Genomic DNA, 17,734 nt, shown 5'->3' on the forward strand with positions numbered 1-17,734 from the left:
TGCACCTGGGGAGCAATAACCCTGAGCACCAGCACAGGCTGGGGGTGACCTGCTGGAAAGCAGCTCTGTGGAGAAGGACCTGAGGTGGACAACAAGCTGTCCTTGAGCCAGCAGTGCCCTCGTGGCCAAGAAGGCCACAGGGATCCTGGTATGCATTAGGAAGAGCAGTGCCAGCAGGTCAAAGGAGGAGATCCTGCTCCTCTGCTCGGCCCTGGTGAGGCACATCTGGAGCGCTGTGTCCAGCTCTGGGCCCCTCAGTACACAGACAAAGACACAGAGCTCCTGGATGGGGTCCAGCAGAGGGTTATGAAGATGATCAAGGTGCCAGAGCATCTCCCCTGAGCAGAGACTGAGGGCACACTCAGTAGCACAAATACTATTTAAGGACAGGAGTGTTTCTTCTAAGATTTTTAAGGGTGCAAAATATTAAGAAACAAAAAGGGACAAGTGATCACTTTTCTTCCTCGAGGAAATATATTCTTAAAATTGAGGCCTACAGTAAAACCACACTGAGCAATATTCTTCTTGAGTGCTTCAGAAGCAGAATTAAAACATGCTTTAACGTGGTAACACCAGTAGTAACAAGCACAACACTACAAGGCATGGGAGGGAGAATTTGTAAGACAGAGTTCCAGAAACTAAAACTGAACAATGTGCAGCTGTGCACAGGTGAATGTCTTCATTCCTGCATGAATTAAAGTTCAACAAAGCTGCCAAAGGTAAGGACACATGCCTGGTTAGGCAATCAAATTTCAACTTCCTAAACTTGTCCTAAGAGAACTGGGTGGTGACAGTGCCCCTACTGATTGCCAAGCTGCAAGCTTGTTGCCAAGTACTGTTAAACATGTCCCTGCATCATACCGCACTGCAGGTTCATGGGAAGATCTGTGTTTCTGTTCTTCAGGCACGCCAAGCGCAAAACAAAGCTAAGCCTCCATGGTGATGATACATGGAGACAGTTCCCTGTATTTTGGTGATCAGGTTCATTCTACACTGAGAGGTCATCTTGGAGTAGTTTCTACAGCTCCAGAGAAATGGTCTTTCCTCGCTTCCACTTACTTGGGCTTCCAGCTGCGTGCACACTGCCCTGGACAGTGCTCTGAGATGCAGAATCACAGATGCAGTGACTCCTGAACAGCAGTGTTCAAGCAGTGCTTCCAAGGCCGACATCTGCTTCCTGTAACAGGCATTGTAACTGTCTACTTCTGTTCTCCAAGGCATCCATCAGCATCTAAAATTGTTGGCATTATGGCTAATTACTTTTAATCATGCTCTCCAGTGTCTGCCATCACCTTCAGAGACTAACCCAGAGGCCAATGACAGGCAGGCTTAGAAGTATGTGCATAGATATATATCCACACACACGTACAAAACTATGTGTGAAAACCTGAATTCGGGCATGTTTTTCCACAAATGAAATGTGCAGGATTTATGTTTCAGAACATGCAATAGCTGAGATTGTTGGAACTATCCAAAGTACTGCCTTGCAAAAGAAAACAGTAATATAGCCCTAGTAATTCCATATGTAGCCCATTACTTGAGTGACTATAATGATTCTTGTATATCAATTTTAATAGTCAGTTTTCAACTTGCAGCCTTTCTCTGCAAAAGTTTAGAGCCAGGAAACCAGAGCAGAAGTGCTCTAAACTGTAATAATCTGACAGCCTAAATTTTAAATAGGATCTATGTGCTAAAAGCCAAATGAGCTTTCAATGAGTATTACAATGCTTCCATCTAAGCAATTTCTCCACCAAGTTACTCTGCATTCTTTCTAACCTGAAGTGCATGGACTAGGACATCCCACCAGCTGATTACTCATTTACTCCTGCCCTGAACATTTAGCCATTTTTTCAGTACAACCTCAAGCTCTCTTCTTGTAGAATGTTAAATAAGCAGACAGTAAGAATGAGAGATCTCTATGCAAACAATAAAACCACTGAACATCATTATCCTTCCATCTTTTCTGCACTGTAGCCCTCTTACATCTCTACCCTGGAAAAATCAATCCAGATTGTAGTCTCTTCTGGGTAGAGAAATAATTTTTTACAATGATGTCGCGCCAAACTGCTTTATTTCAATGTCAGGGTGAAATGATGGCTTTTTATTTGACTATCACTGCAATGCAAATGTGAAGTCCAAAGTGAATAGTAAAACTTGTTAGCCATTTACACTGGAAATGCCATCCATATCACACAGAGGTTTCATCAGTCTCTAACATGCAGGTCATAAACCAAAGATCTTGTTCTGCTAGGAAAGGTGTGATCATTTTTTTTTTATAATGTCATTACAAATGCTTGGAAAATTCTGTGAACACTGTCATCATAATTTAGAGAAGAGAGAGGGAAAATACCAGGTATGCTACAAGTTACAGGAATATCTTGGCTTGTTATTATAACTGGTTATTCAGCTGCCCATGCAATCTGAAATCTAAGCTACCAATATTAAAGAAAATGGAACATACTTCCATTTAAGGTCAAAATCTGTGCCAAAACCTAAGTCTAAGTAAATGGACTTAGCATGTGTGTGCACTGGTGAAACAGGAGGACTCTTTTATTGCTGAAAATGGGCAGCAAAACTCTGGCTCAATGAAATCACTGGGAATTTTACAGCTGATTCCAGCGAGGGCAGAAATTCAACTCACGAATCTTCATATTCTAGCATGGTGGGGCTGGGGATGTGATCCCACTCTGTATGCATAGTCGATCTGAAATCCCAAACACACTGCTCTTCTTTCACACAACTTTCACATCTCACTGCATTCTGCACAGCGGTGCTCAGACAACAGATGAGTTCTGAGCAGATTCTGGAGGCAGAAAGTTCACTTTTTGTCTTCTGACCCAAGCAACCAAGGTGGACCACATGTTGTTGCAGGTGGGGTCGGAGGAAGGAGGACACTGTTACTCGGTGATGAAATTAAAAGGCCTTCCCATCCCCCCGCAGCATTTCCTGCAATGCTCCATGCACTAAAAGTCATATAACACTACAAGCTGGATCGCAGCTCAGTGCATTCCACTGCACTTTGTCACGCTTCCCTGACGGATACCATGCCAAAAATTACTAGCTTTAACAGTTCTCTGGTGAATAAAAGAGCTTTTGCAACTCTCAAACAGAGCTGAGTTTTTAATTCATGTTAAATCTGCTTTTCTGTTCTGAAGGAACATTTTTAATGCTGCCTGTAATTCCCCTTCTGTGCCTTTTTTACTTCTGTAGTGACTTTTGTGAAGCTAAAGGAAAAATTCAAGCTGACTAATTTTAAAAGCCTTAAAGAGATCTCTAAAATATGCCTGAAGGAAGTAAAAATATGACCTAGCAAAATGCAAAGATGAAAAAGATCCACATCACATTCATATAAATCCAGAAACACATGGCAGTAAGATTCACAAAAAGGCTACAGACAACAAAATCCAAAGTACAGTTGCCAACTGAGCACAATCTTGGGACTATACAAGACTGCCCAAGACTGCAAATGTCTTCTACTCAGATACTCCTGCAGTATAGAACTATGCCTTAAGAACCTTTCCTTTGTAATCTTTTATGCAAAACTCATGCCTACAATTATGAGTTGAAAGAACCTGATTATGAGGAAACTGTAAAACAAACATAAGCACTTAACAGAGTAAAATGCTAATTATGGCAACGCTTGACCCCTCTCCAGAGCAGAAGAATACCAGCATGATGCATGTGCACCCAAAAAAGGGATCCCACCTCCCTCCAAGGCAGTTAGCTTTGCTCAGCAGATCATGAACTGCTGCCGGCTCCAGCCCATTTTTGGAACAGTGAGTTTCACTATCCAACCCCATCTCCAGGCTGACCTGGAAACATGCCTGCCCTGATTTCTCCTTGCATATGGAAATAATAAAGATATTTTTACATGAAAAGCAAATCCTTTATTTTCTCAAAAACAAGAACAATCACTGCAACAAGCACAGAAGCCAGGCGTTTGGAACAGGGGAGGGTGTTACCTGAAAGTACAAAAAGCAATTAAGCCTTGTGAGCAGAACACGTGGGCAGAATGGGGGGTTAAGCATGACTTTAGACAGCAAGCAAACAAAAAACTGAAAACAGGGTGGGAAGGAGGAATGCAAGGTAACCTGGAGCTCTTAAATTCAGTAAACTGAGAAGGTGGGGAAAGCACCTCTGCAGTGATGCCAGCTAGAGCCAGCAAGCACACACTGGGGGAACTCTGGTGGGAACCCCACACTGCTCTCCCTGGTGCGCAGGAAGCAGTTCAGGCTCAGGCTGCTGCTTCTTCCACCCTGCAGAGTGGAAGAGAAGGGCTTTCCCTGAGCATGATCTCAAGCCAGATACTCCAATTAAAACAACCAGTTTGATATTAATGGTTGAGCTCAGCACTACTACCTTTGAGACCCAACTCCCTTGCCCCCCAGGTAAATGCCAAATATCATCCTCTCTGCTCACTCCCCCAGTTCCTGCTTGTAACAGGAGCTTCATCCCTGTTATGCTTCCCATTGGCCATCATCATTGTCAGATACCACTCTCCTGTCAGTTTAAACCTCAACAGCAATATTTCCTCTACCCATTAGCTGCTATGATCTGTGAGTCAAAAAGAAAAAAAAAGAGCCTCTTCTCAGACTGGGAAATGACAAAACTACTATGTGAATGTGGCAAAACAAACTAGCTCCCTGTTTAGTGGCAGGAGTTTCCCCAAATTCATGGGCTCAGTAGTTCATGTGCGAGGAGGGCTTCACTAGTTTGACTCAGGGCTCTGTCAGTGGTCCTGCTTCCCTAAGTTAATGGGAGAGAGGAAGAAAAGGAAGCTATATGCCTGGCAGAAACGAAGATAACTGGTCTGCCCCAGGTAGAAGTAGATGCTGTGCTGATGCTACAGCTATTGCTGTTTGGCCTGTGTAGGGAGGAGCGAAGACTGAGTTCACACCCCACTACACAGTGGTGAGCTTGGGAGCACAAACCCTCCTGCTCAAAGCCAGAAACGGTTCTTTGCAAAAAACCAAGAAATCCTGCTAAGCATGTAGCATCGCTATTTGCCCAAAATAGTGCTCCTGGAGGTGCTGAACATAGCACGACACTCTGACCTTCCCAGGAATCTGGGAGAAGGCAGCCCTGCCTCCAAAGCAGAGCTGTGTCCCAGACTCGCTCTCCTGAGCAGTGGTGTTGCAGACTCAGGGGCCAACAGACTCTCCCTGGCAGCAAATCTGAGAACCCATTTGTGCCTGAGTGAGGAGCAGGGCCTGCAACAGCAAGTTCTCAACATCCACCAGTTTCTAAGGCTAACAAATCACAGAGAAATTCCTGGAAAAATCTGTTGCAAATGATTTTACAGCAACAAAGTAATCCTGAAAAAATACTTTTTCTAGTTACTTTCATGTGGTTAAGAACCCTGAAGGTTCACTTCTCAGCAAACGGAGAGATGAGGGGCGGGGGGAGGCACACCAACGCAAATGAAAATTCTTGTGGTTTGCTTTCGAATTTGCTGGCACTTCCCAGCGAGGTCCTCTTGTACTATGGAGGAGCTGGCTTGCCACGTGTCCTGGCTGACACTGATGACTTTGCCCACTTGTAGAGCCTGAGGCTCTAGGTCTTCAATTTGCAGGGCTGAACACTGCAACAGTAGCTTCTCTCCACTATTTGCAGGACCTCAGCACCACACATTCAACAGGTTTGTCAGAGAACACCTTCCAGAAAGCACTCAATGGACACAGTGCTTGCATTAAAGAACATAATAAAAAGATTTTCTAAACATGAGGGATGGCCAACGTGCAAGAAATGATCGCAGGAAGGAGATGGAAGTGAGTTTCCAGCATAGCAACTGCTGAAGCACCTGGAAGAAAAATTCCACTCTGCTCCAGCACACAGCCAGCAGGTTGCCACCATTGCTACCATGTCTGGGCAGCACAGATCACATGGGCAATCAGGTGATCATTTAAAATACAGGGATCATCTGAAATAGAATCAAACTGTGCTGGACAACCAGAAAAAACAGGCTCCACCAAGGCATAATGCATATCATTTGGAGCACTCATTTGGAGCCAGGACAAAACCAGCCCAATATGGAATGAATTTATCTTCTGTATTTTTAATTGGTACAACCAGATTTTTTTTTTTTTTTTTGTAAACAAGGATACCCCACACAAATTAGTATTTCAAAGGTTCAAATTACATTGATTGAATTGGATTCTATACATCTTTATCAGGCTGAGATCTGGCAGGATGGTGGAAGGAATACAGCAACTGTGGCAATGCTGGAAGAAAAGCATGAGCAGGACAGGTGGCTGCACAAGCACAGCCTGTGAAGCCCTGATGCTGAATGGACGAAAAGATGCAAAAACAAAAACATACAGTGTGTGCTGGCAAAGTCACATTACAGTTGCATTTATAATTCTTCAACATGTCACATCAAAGTTTCTTATAAGAAAGGCTAAAAAAGAGTTATTTCTCAGTAGTTTTCAATTATATGTATTAAAAAAAATCAACTTATTTAGGGTGTTCAGAAGTGCATAAACTAAGGCCTGTAGGAGGTATTGAATATTAGTCATTCAAACCAATGGAGCAGAAAAAGCAATGCAATAGACAACAGGTAAAGAAAGGAAGGTATAGACTTGAATAGTCTGGAAGATAAGAACTGATACAGCGGGAGAACAAAACAAAACAGAAGGGAGGGAACGAAGCTGCAAATCAGCAACAGTGATCTCTGAGTCTCTGCTGACATTTTGTTTTGAAATAACCCCCAACCAACAGATTCAAATAGTGGATAAAATCATAGCCATATAAAGACTTTTACAGGAGCAATTTTACACTGCTAGTTCTCCTTCTAAAGTCAGTCTCTTTAAAGGGCAGAAACTTAACTGTACTACAACCCAGTAGCAGTAGTCTTCTTTCTAGCATTTTATGCATGTGAGATGCAAGACCCTGCATCTTTGCTTTGGATTAAATGAGCATTTTACAAATCTTGAGTTAGAGTAATGAAGGATATAGAAAAGGAGGACAATGAAGGGCATAGAAAATAGTTGCAAAATGCTTGGTCATTCAAGCACTATACATTTAAATCTCACCATTTTCCCAATACCCACTGTGTATGTATTTCTCTAAGTGCATAAGTGACTCTGTGTCACAGTAAGTTTCACACATGCACACATACACTGATAACAATTAAAGACAAAGCAGCAGCACAGAACAGAGTTATTTTCACAGACCGTCCTTGCCACAGCCATTACCTGATTCACAAAGTTACGGGTACACAGCGTTCTTCAGCCTCAGCCTTCTGAAAATTAACTGACCTAGAAATAAATTTTTTAAAGTATTTTCATATCCTCTCTCGTTCTTTTCATCCTTCACCTCCCTAGGGAAATATTTTTAATTACTTGGATTCACTCAAAATGAAGAGCACAAGTTTCTCATAAGGAAAAATCCATCTCTTGCGCTGCAGGGAAGCAGAACATAGCCTCAAACATCAGAATATTGTTTCCTTAGACTGAAAAAGAAATCTTCAATGCAGTATCAAATCCTGTGGATTAAGTTCTTCACAAACAGCTGGTACCATGCAGACACCGCAGTCATCCCAACACAAACATGCACACATGTACAGCTTGTATGAAACCAAATTTCTGCCCGTCAATTTGTAACCCAGAAGTTTCTTGTGAACTGCCAGTGACTGCCCAGACGGCAGGACAAGACCATCAGGAACAAACTAGTTTTGCTGTGCTGCAGCCATAGCTGGGAGACTCCATGAAGATCTGAGCTGACAGAACCACCTCAACAGAAGCTGACCAGTAACATAAAGTCAAAAATATTTCTATCAGAAACAATATCTGGGGTGATGTGCAGATGTGTAGAGCAGGCAGACAGGAAGAGTTTGACTAGCTGACTTTCATCAGGCTCTTATTAAAGCATCTTCTGGAGATGGGAAATTGGGATCCCTCTCAAGCCTGGGCAGTATGAGACTGCTACTGTTATGATAGGACCACAGACCACAACGCTGCAGCAACTTCAGCCTCTAATTTGGTAATCAGAGGCATTGTTAAATTTAATTTTATTTTTTTCCAAAAAGCTAGGGAATTATAAAAACTTAGAAATAAGGGCCAGCATTTCCCACTCTAAGCCTCAGCTCCAAGCAACATAAAAATGTCAGATCTAATCTACACTCACAATTAGGTTATGAACATAAGCAAGAGTGAAAGAAGTTAGACGCATTTCAGGTGCTGTACACATAATCTACATAAGTTTAAAGCCCAAGTTATCACAAACATTTGTAGCTTTAAGCAAACAATGATCGTATGTCTGTCCCTGCTTGATTTTACTAGTGCAAACTGCATTTGTTCCAGCAGTACTTGATTGTGGAACATCTATCCTAGTGTAGCTACAGCCACAGGCAGCTTGTAATCCAGTCAAAATTCTTTCTGAGGCCAAAGAAAGGAAAACCTGGGTCTAACCAGCTGTTTCTTAAAAGTGATTCAAGGCAATGGTGGAGAATTAAAGGACATATCCACTACATGAGAAAAACAGCAGCTGGCACCACCAAGTGAAAAGATTTGAAGGGCTCTTTCACATCTCTCATCTACTTCAGACAGCTCTGCACACAAGCATTTGCAAGTCACAGAGACATGCAGCATCCAAGGGGCAAAGAGTGCAAGTACTGGAGCCTGATTTATGGAAGAGGGACACGTGGACAACGCATTCTATAGGAGTTGCCACCACAAGCAGCTGCTGAGCAGAATTTGAATGCTGGTCCCATGGGAGCACCAACAAGGTGTGGTCTGCTCGAGATGGGGGTACAGCAAGAAAAAACTGAGGAAAAACGAATGTAATTGTATGCTATGTATATTAGCCCATGCTTTAGGAAAAAGAAAATTTAAAAATAATCACTCCACAGAAGTATGGCATATACCTGCATATCACATGAATTTTTATTTTCATTGTAGTGAGAGTCAATTTGCAGCTTTAACATAAGCTTTTAATTAGTTTAGTAACTACTGAAAAACATTCCTACATTCCTAGGCTGAATTGAGCTCTAAATGTACACCTTGACCTACCCCTAAAGACTGTAGCATGCAAAAGTCTTGTATCAAGTCCTTCTGCTGAAATCTAAGTTTAAAAGTGCCATTCAATTTCTTTAAGAAAGAAAAGAAAAGAACCACCACAGGCAAGCAAAAAACACCCCATATCCCCCTCCCAATGCAGAGAGGCTATTTTTCAGTCCCGCTATAAATATAAAATCACATTGGTTCCTCTCAGATACAAGTTGAAATAATAGCAGAGATTTAGGCTGAAAACAACATAAAAAATTCAAAAGGAACAGTTACACCCTACTACTATTGTGATATCAGCTTCCTGTTAGAATAATAATGGCAATCTTCACTTTTGGTCACAAGGGCTTTTTATTCAGACACTGAAGCAAACGCTTATGCACATTTTTTAGTGACTGTGAAGAAGTCATTTCCTTTCCCACTAAAAAAAAAAAAAAATCCATAGCTCAAAATTCCACTGGCATTTTTAACAAATACAATTTAAGCATCCAGTGCAAGTTGATCCTGTACCCTGTTACAGCAAGATACAATTTTATATTTTTATATTAACTCCCAAGCTTCTAGAATGTTTATCTGAGGAACAGGAAAGTGTAAGATAACGCAAGATTCACACTTATCTACAGCTGAAGTCTAGCATCTGATTCCTGTCATTTCAAACACAATCCTACTACCAAAATGTAATTTATTCTATAGTTTGATAAAGAAGAAAAAAGACTAACAAGAATTAAGGGCAGAGTTTAAAATACTCTAGTTCAGTGCAATATTACTGCCCAGCTGCCAAATCTTGTCATGCAAAGGAGAACGTGCAATCATTTACGACTGTTAAGAAATATTTCCACCGCCACAAAAACTCAAGGGAAAATACTTTTCTGCCTTCTGCAGGACAAGCATATTCCAAGACAGGCTCACACAGAACAATACCAAGAGCACCTTCACAACTACACTGTGGGAGTTGTGCCATGACACAGAGAATCTAAGTACCATCAAGAAGTGACAGAAACAGAGGAAGACTGGAGACAAGAGAAAGGACTTAGGAGAGAAAGGTGTCAGAAGCTCTCAGCTGAAGGGCAATCTCCACCTCTTGCTTTCAGCCCCTGGAAAGCTATGACTCACTTTTTTTTTCTGAAGCAAGTAAGAACTGAAATGACTTAAGTTGCTAACCTCAGGCATATTAGTGGGAAAACACATTCCGTTACATGCTTTGATGGAAGAACACCGCATTATATTGGAAATATCTCAGAAACACTGAAACCAAAAAGGGAGGTTAGAAAGACAAAAAAGTGTAGGAAAATGTTATGAAACAAGCCCTCAATACATCTAGTATAGAGAAGGCAGAATGAACAACTTACCTTCAAATAATGGATGCAAACGGAACACCCAAGAGACTGTTGGCCTGAATTATCAGATCTACTTCAGCTGCTAAAATAAAACCTTTCTCCTGCATTCAGCAGTGAGTGCCCCCATTTGAAGATCCCTTTTTCCTCCCTGGAACCCAAAATACTTCTACAAGCAGCACAGCTTGTAATGACTTGCACCACATTAGCTCAGCTGGTCAGAGCACGGTGCTAACAACACCAAGGGCACAGGTTAGATCCCTGTATGGTTTATTCACTTAAGGGTTGGACCTGATGATCCTTGTGGATTCCTTCCAATTCAGAATATTCTGTGATCCTGACCTTTAATGTATGTCCCACAGAACAACCCAGGCAATCTTATAACAGCTCATTCTTCAGTCACTTTTCATTAACCAAACAATCTGGACTGAAAACATCCAGATGACTAAGATGTTCATCCTGGGCAGGGAAAATTCCTAACACAGGTAAAGTTTACTCAGCTAAACACAAGATTTTGTTACAGGACAGGCCAACGTTATGGAATGAATTCTCTTATTTGCTATTACAAAATTTTCTGTTCTTTGCCTTGAAGGCAAGCTGTCTTTTTAGACTTGTCCTCTTAACAAATACATCAGAACAGATATTTTACTACAGCAAAGCTTCAGCAAGTCTGTTCTCAAAACAAAACTCTACACTGTATCTGCCTCCCATCGTCACTCCAATAATATAGTGAAAAGTCCTGCTCAGTAACACACTGCTTGATGGCATATGGATCACAGGCGGACAAGCAATACTAGTTCTACATACTAAATGCAAAAAAAGGATTTTTTGCCCAAGCTCTACTTGGCAGAACAGAATTTCCCTCACTTAAAGAACTGCAAATATTTGTTCAAATTGAGAGAAATACTTTATTCCTCATTCTCAAAACCTGAAACCAATCAGCATTCCCAAACCAGGGTAGAATCTTTGCCAAATGAGTCCAATAAAAAGAAGGTAAGCCATAAAGAGACTGAAAGAATCCTGCAATGCAAGGAGGAATTAAAAAAAAAAAAAAAAAAGGCAACAAAAACCCCCACCCCACTCTTACAAACTGAATCTCATTAATTCAGTCTAACACTGATGACAAGGTAGTCAACTTGATATTCTTATACACATTACAGTATTCCATCTCCTTAAAAGACACTACCATTAGTAACCAATGGGCAGATCTTCCCCTTCAAAATATCCTGATATTGGCATGGGTGGTACATGTGTTACTCCAGATATTTTAAAAAGCCTCTGGAGAAAATGAAGCCTAAGAACTTCCCCGCTTCACATATTCATAGTTGTACAGCAGATAGCATGTTACTGGCAGTATGTAGCCTGTAAAAAATCCTAAAACATGATATTTTCTTAAAAATAGCTGCCCAAACAAACCATGTCTAGAAATCTTCACCCAGAAAAGGCACCCTTTGCTCAAAGGAAAGTTTGGTGGAGGGAAATAAAAAAACCTCCACAAAAGTGACAAGTGTGTAATGTGCCACAGTTCATCTCAAACTGCTGCAGCCCACTCTAAATTACAATGTCAGTGGCTGTTTATGCTCGAAGGAAGTACAGTAAGTACAGTACAGCCCATTCAGGTTGTTGGAATGCCACTGATCACACACTCAATTGCATCTATTCATTAGAAACACTCAGTCCACAACAGCAGCTGCATTTACCACCACACCCCAAACGCCACCCAGCTGCCCCAGGTGATTCCAGTGGTTTACCAGCCCACAGGACTGATGCTCCACACTCTTGTCCCCCTACAGTGACTGCAAGTTACACTTCCAAGCACAAGGGCTTTTATTTACTGAAGAATGGCATGATAGGTGTGCTTCTGGCTTCAAGCTTTCACAACGAAAAAGGTTTGGTCTTTTGCAGTCATGTTCTGTGAGTTTCAAAACTATTCAGGCTGCACTAATTAATTTTGATTGAAACTCACTAAATAATTACAGTTGAAAAGATGACTTAAGCAAACAACAGACAAGTTGCTCCATTTGTTTCAGAAAAACAATGACTAATTATGTGTGTTATTTTGTTTTTTATCTCTTAAAAAAAAAAGTAATCATGGCTTCTTTCAAGTCAGCAACAGTGAAGTCTCCATTAAGTTTAGGGAATCAGATTTCACTATAAAACCATAAACTACACAATGGCTGAAAAATCTTTCTAGAAGAAAATAGGTAATTTAAAAGAATACTGGCAACTTCCTAACCAATTAAAAAAAAAAAAAAAGTCTGTTTGCACATGTAACACCTATGATGAATGTAACTGAAAGACATGAGAATTTGATATTTACTTTACGAATTACACTGCATTTCATATACTTGTTAAGTCTACCAATTGGTTTATAATGAATTTCCTGGCTGTGTGGGACTTTAATAGAGCAAGAGTAAAGTAATAAAATGTTATGTTTCCTTTTTATTTAATAAAACCAATTTCAATTTCATCTTTAAACTTTAAAGAGTCACTTTAGGCAGAACAGGGAGCTACAAACCCCAATAAGCAACATCTCTTGTAGGATGTGAAATGGTTGTTAAAATCTCTCCATGCTACAGATATGACAGACAAGTGGAGCTACTAAGAGTATTAAACTGAAGTATCCTTTCCCCAGCCTCTAAAATTCTTTTCCTTTCCAGTTGTCACTACTTCCCTTCACCCTTCCAAAAATCCTTACTGTGGCCTGATAAACAGACTGAAGAAGAATCCTGACCCTTGCAGGCTGTCCACGACATTTCCCACAAAGTCACTGTTACTTTTCAGTGTTCAGTGTTTTGTCCTAGAACACCAAAAAGCATCAGCCCAAATCTAGCTGGAAAACAGAGTTCTCATAAGATCAAATTGAGTGTTACAGCCCTTGACTCCTTCACAGCTTCCTAGAATGCTCATGATTAGAGTTTCTTATGACAAACTGCCAGACACTTCAGGATGCTTGCAGCTGCTGAACAGCTGATTTGTGTACCATGAAGCAGGATCAGGAGGGGTAAGATTTTGTATTCTGCAGGCTTGCTCTAATGGAAGGCTCAAGTAGAACATGAGCTGTTCACAGACTGAAATCCTTAACCTCAACAGGGCTGCTCCTGGCTTTTGAAAGGGGAAGTTTGGGTCCATTTACCAACCTCACACGAGCATTGGGTTCAGAGATAAATAAAAACATTCCCAAAGAAACTGAAGCTGCCTTCCCTTCTCTGTTAAATCAGAGATCTGTGAGCTGCCTACAGGACTACAGAAGATGTCCAAGTGGTAGGCATTTAAAGGCTTTGATGCACAAGCAGTAGGTTTGGATCACTGATTTACAAAATATGTTATGAAACTGTTCAGCATCTGATTCAAAACAATTCAGGCACCAGGGAGAAAAGAAAAATCTACAGGTTGTAATCAGGTCTGCCACCCTACATCGTGCCATCTCCAAGGTCAGATACCATTCACATCATCTCAAGAAGCTCCACTCATTCACAACTCTATAGGACTGTGAATCCTCATGTCGTCTGGACTCACACTAGGAAGTTCAGCATTTTTATTCACAGGATTCCAGTCTTGAAATCTCTATTTGGACTTTAGCCAAATGTGATCCTGGTTAAGCCTAGACCGGAGTGCCAAACACACCTAAAGAATAGGCCCAACAACGCCATTGCCAGGCAACAAGTCACAGCTAGGGAGAAACAACAAATGCGGGAATGGAAGGATCATGGCCAATGAGGAGGAGCAAAAAAAAAGCCCAACAGAAAATGTGGGCAAAATTTAAGGAGCAAAAATCTTCACATCAGAGTCAGTACTGGGTTCAATGCTGTAGAAGCAGCAATATCATTGTATGGACATTGAAGTCAAAATAGCTGAATATATTAAAAAAGTTACACATATACTTCATAACTGCTTTGCATACCAAGACATTTTAACAGGTGTTCAGGTATTTCTGTTTTGTACATTGGCTTAACATTACTGTGCTGTAGTGTGCTCAAAGTACTTTCCAAGATTTCAGTCCATCAAGTCAAGTTCTGTGTGTGAATGATTCATCCCTGTAACCTACCAAATGTGCATTTCCAATTCAGAATCCAGCTGTGCTCATTTAACCTTGGCTCATATGCACAAGAAGTGTTCCCATCCTAAACAGCTAGGGAAATTCAGCAGCTAGAGTTCTAAAAAACACTGTTTTCATAGCACACTAGAGATCAGAGAAAGTCCTTGGTTCCTCCAGGTAAATAGTTCAGTACAGCATCTTGGTTCACTGGACTAGCAAGTGTTTAGTTGTTCTGCAGCACTTCTTATTAGATATGCAATCTACTCTAGCTCTGATTATCTTGTATAGCATAAACTCTTTGGCATAGAAACAGCACTAATTAATATTTACACAGCTCCAGGGAAATGCATACTATTACATTGTTTATAATAATGCTTGATGTTAGCTTTGTTATACAGAATCAGAATATAGCCTAGGAGAGTGAAGAGACGCACTCTGCCATGACTGAATGGGGGCTGTTTTGAAATCAAGGAGATGCCACTGAAAGCACTTTGGTTTAAAATCTCTCCAATTTGTATCAAGGACTATAAATGGAAATGTTTTAGCTTGTGAGCAACTGCTATTCAGTCACAAGGGAAAAAGTGTTCCTACAACACTCAAAATCTAAACTCAAACCAGCACTTTTTTCTCTAAAAAAGAAAATTTTGAACTACTCCTGGGCAGAGGTAAAAGTTGACACCAACACTGGAAGCACAAGCAAGATGACTGCAGCTCAACAGAACGAGACTGCATTCTGCACCATGTGAAAAGTCTTTGAATTAAGAATATATTCTAGTAACAATCCCAGGATGACAAAAAAACCCATTTCTACATCAAGTCTCTGATCTCAGCAGTGCTACTACCTCTTAATTGAAGCAGAGACAGCGAAGAAGAAAAGGTGTGGACAGAATCACTGCAGTCAGCTGAACATGCATCCAAATCCCTCTGCTTCTGGCCAACAGAGAGTGAGATTCTTCAAATACCAGGTATTGCGTCTATCATTTCTTAAAAGTTATTTCTGACAGTGAGCTGGGCTTAGATGTGCTAGACAAAATTCCACACTATTACTCACAACTAAGGCTTGTCACTAAGTATTGCAGGGAAAATGAAGGAAAAGAAAAAAAGAAAAAATAAGAAAAGAAAGAAAAAAAGAAAAAAAGACAAGCTACCCTGTTCAGCCTCATATATCAACTGGGGAAATAACAGAAGAATAGAAGAATCCTAGAGGTCACCATGACTGTCTTTAACATAAATGAAGCCCACACCTGTCCCCAGTAAGTCCATCTACCATGCTGCTCATACTGCAATACAACTGCCACAAGAATCCGTGCATTTCCATGATTCTGACAGCCACCATCAAAATCCTTTCTTCAGCCCAGAGTAGAAACTTGTTTTGACAGCAGCGCCAATCCCCGCTCCCAACTTGTACGTACCTGATCACAACCTGCATTCACCAGTTCCTGGAGCATTTGCCTGTTAACTTCCACGGCTGCTGTTGCTGTGGTGCTCGACTCATTAGCAAAGGGCAGCAGAGAATATCTGATTTCTCGCAGAGCTTTCTGATATGGTCCAAACTTGGGCGTTTGTCTCATCTGCTGCTGCCTTGCAGCATCCTTCCCTAATAAAATCTTAGGGTCCAGAGAAGTTTCACTGCCTGCTCCAATCGGCAGTCCCTGACCTGAAGATTTGGATGGCTGCTTTAAACCTTCTCGAATCTCTTGCAACCTTTGTCTGCTGTTTCCAGAATATGTCGTAGCAGGAAAAGTCTTTGGCCTCATTGTTGATCCAGTTTTCTCTGAGCATAAATACAGCTTTATTCTTTGTTGCTTTTAAATTATTTCAAAAAAGTGTCTCTTGATGGTATCAACTTATTGTAAACATAATCCTTCAAAGAGAAGAAGAGAAGGCAAAATTCTCAAGAGATTTCTGCCAATGTTTTACTTCAGCTCACAGTCTTCACATTTCCTACAGAAAATAAAACTCTGTGGAATCATCATTTTGCAGACTGACAGCGTCTGAAACAAAAGAAAAATAAAAAGTACATTCAATTAAGCTGATATTGTAAATGCCTCTGAAGGGACAGCATGACAATTAATCAAGTGAAAATTAATCAGTTTAATTTCTTAAGCTGTCACAGTTGTATACCCTTTAACAATTGTCACTATCTGTTTTCAACAGGATTTTAGAAGGCTTTCTCAACATAACCAATAAATCACTAATTTTTTTTTAAGTTTAATTTTCAAAATAAATTAAAACTCCTAAAAACTAAGGTTTAAAAAAACTAATTTAAGAATTTTACAGCACCTAATTGTGGCAAGTTTCCTACCCAATTGCATAACCGAATTCTGGACAAGTCTATCCTATTTCATAATTAGGGAAGAGTATGTTCATGAAATGTTTTTCCCCCACTTAAGATTTTGTTTGTTTTACACTAGCTGAGCACAGTTTCAGAAGTTAATGAAAAAGATTTATAATGGAAATATTGATGGAATACAATGGAAATAACCATAGCAACTTCTAGTATTTCAATAAGAAACTGAGTAACAGAAAGACAAGACATTTTGCCTTTCCACGTGAATAACTTAGCAAAGCCTGAAGGTAACAGTTCTCACCAAAACTGGAAGAAAGAGGGGAGAAAAAAAAGAAGAGAGGAAAGCTAATGAAAAAATATTCCATTGGCTGTGCCTTATAGGGAAGAAAAGGAATAAAGGGGTAAATGGAGCTTCACAGTACGGGCAGAAGATGAAGAATCAAATCGTATAGCATCCCAACATAGAAAAAGAAGACTTTGAGACAGCTTTATGTTCTCTGCTGCATGTCAGCTCTTCTGACATGCAGCAGAGAACATAAAGCTGTCAGAAGAGCTGACATGCAGCAGAGAACACCTCTGCAGGACACCTGAGCTACTATACAACTTGTGATCTCCATGCAGCACAAAGTTACAACGAGAATCCTACCTTAACTAAATCTTTATGCACCACCATAATACAAACATGAAATGATGGTGTGTTTGGAACAGGATTAGAAAGGCAGCCTCATCAGAAATGCAACCTTAGCTATTTGATGTTGGTTATGCAAGTTGGCTTCCTCTGCTGCCATTTGCACTTGCAAAGTGACTTCTGAGCGGTGCTCCAGCCACCTTGCTGGTAAGGGAAGAATTTCATTCAGTTGTTTCCAAATTGCAAATACAGAGGATGGTAACATACTGTATGTTTCTCGACAGCATTCGGAAATTAATTGGATTTTTTTTTAAGGTGCTTCACTTTTGATCATAGGACATTTATCACTGAAAAGGGTTTCTCCAGGAAGTATTGTTCTTTATTTTTCCATGCTCACACTAAAAACTCTTTTTGACTGCTGTAGCATTTCTCAGAAAACTA

The 17,734-nt window shown here is 40.6% G+C and overlaps 1 protein-coding gene across 2 annotated transcripts in view; it reads right to left on the reverse strand.

The window, feature by feature from the left end:
* LATS2 (large tumor suppressor kinase 2) overlaps window positions 1–17,734 on the reverse strand; it is a 48,095-nt gene that overhangs the window by 27,509 nt on the left and 2,852 nt on the right. For both annotated transcript variants that reach the window (XM_040054890.1, XM_040054891.2), the window contains exon 2: window positions 15,788–16,369. In XM_040054890.1, the coding sequence (XP_039910824.1) occupies window positions 15,788–16,132 (345 nt within the window). In that variant the 5' untranslated portion in view covers window positions 16,133–16,369. The remainder of the gene's footprint in view (window positions 1–15,787; window positions 16,370–17,734) is intronic.

Source organism: Hirundo rustica, chromosome 2 (genome assembly GCF_015227805.2).
Source record: "Hirundo rustica isolate bHirRus1 chromosome 2, bHirRus1.pri.v3, whole genome shotgun sequence".
NCBI classification, from domain to species: domain Eukaryota; kingdom Metazoa; phylum Chordata; class Aves; order Passeriformes; family Hirundinidae; genus Hirundo; species Hirundo rustica.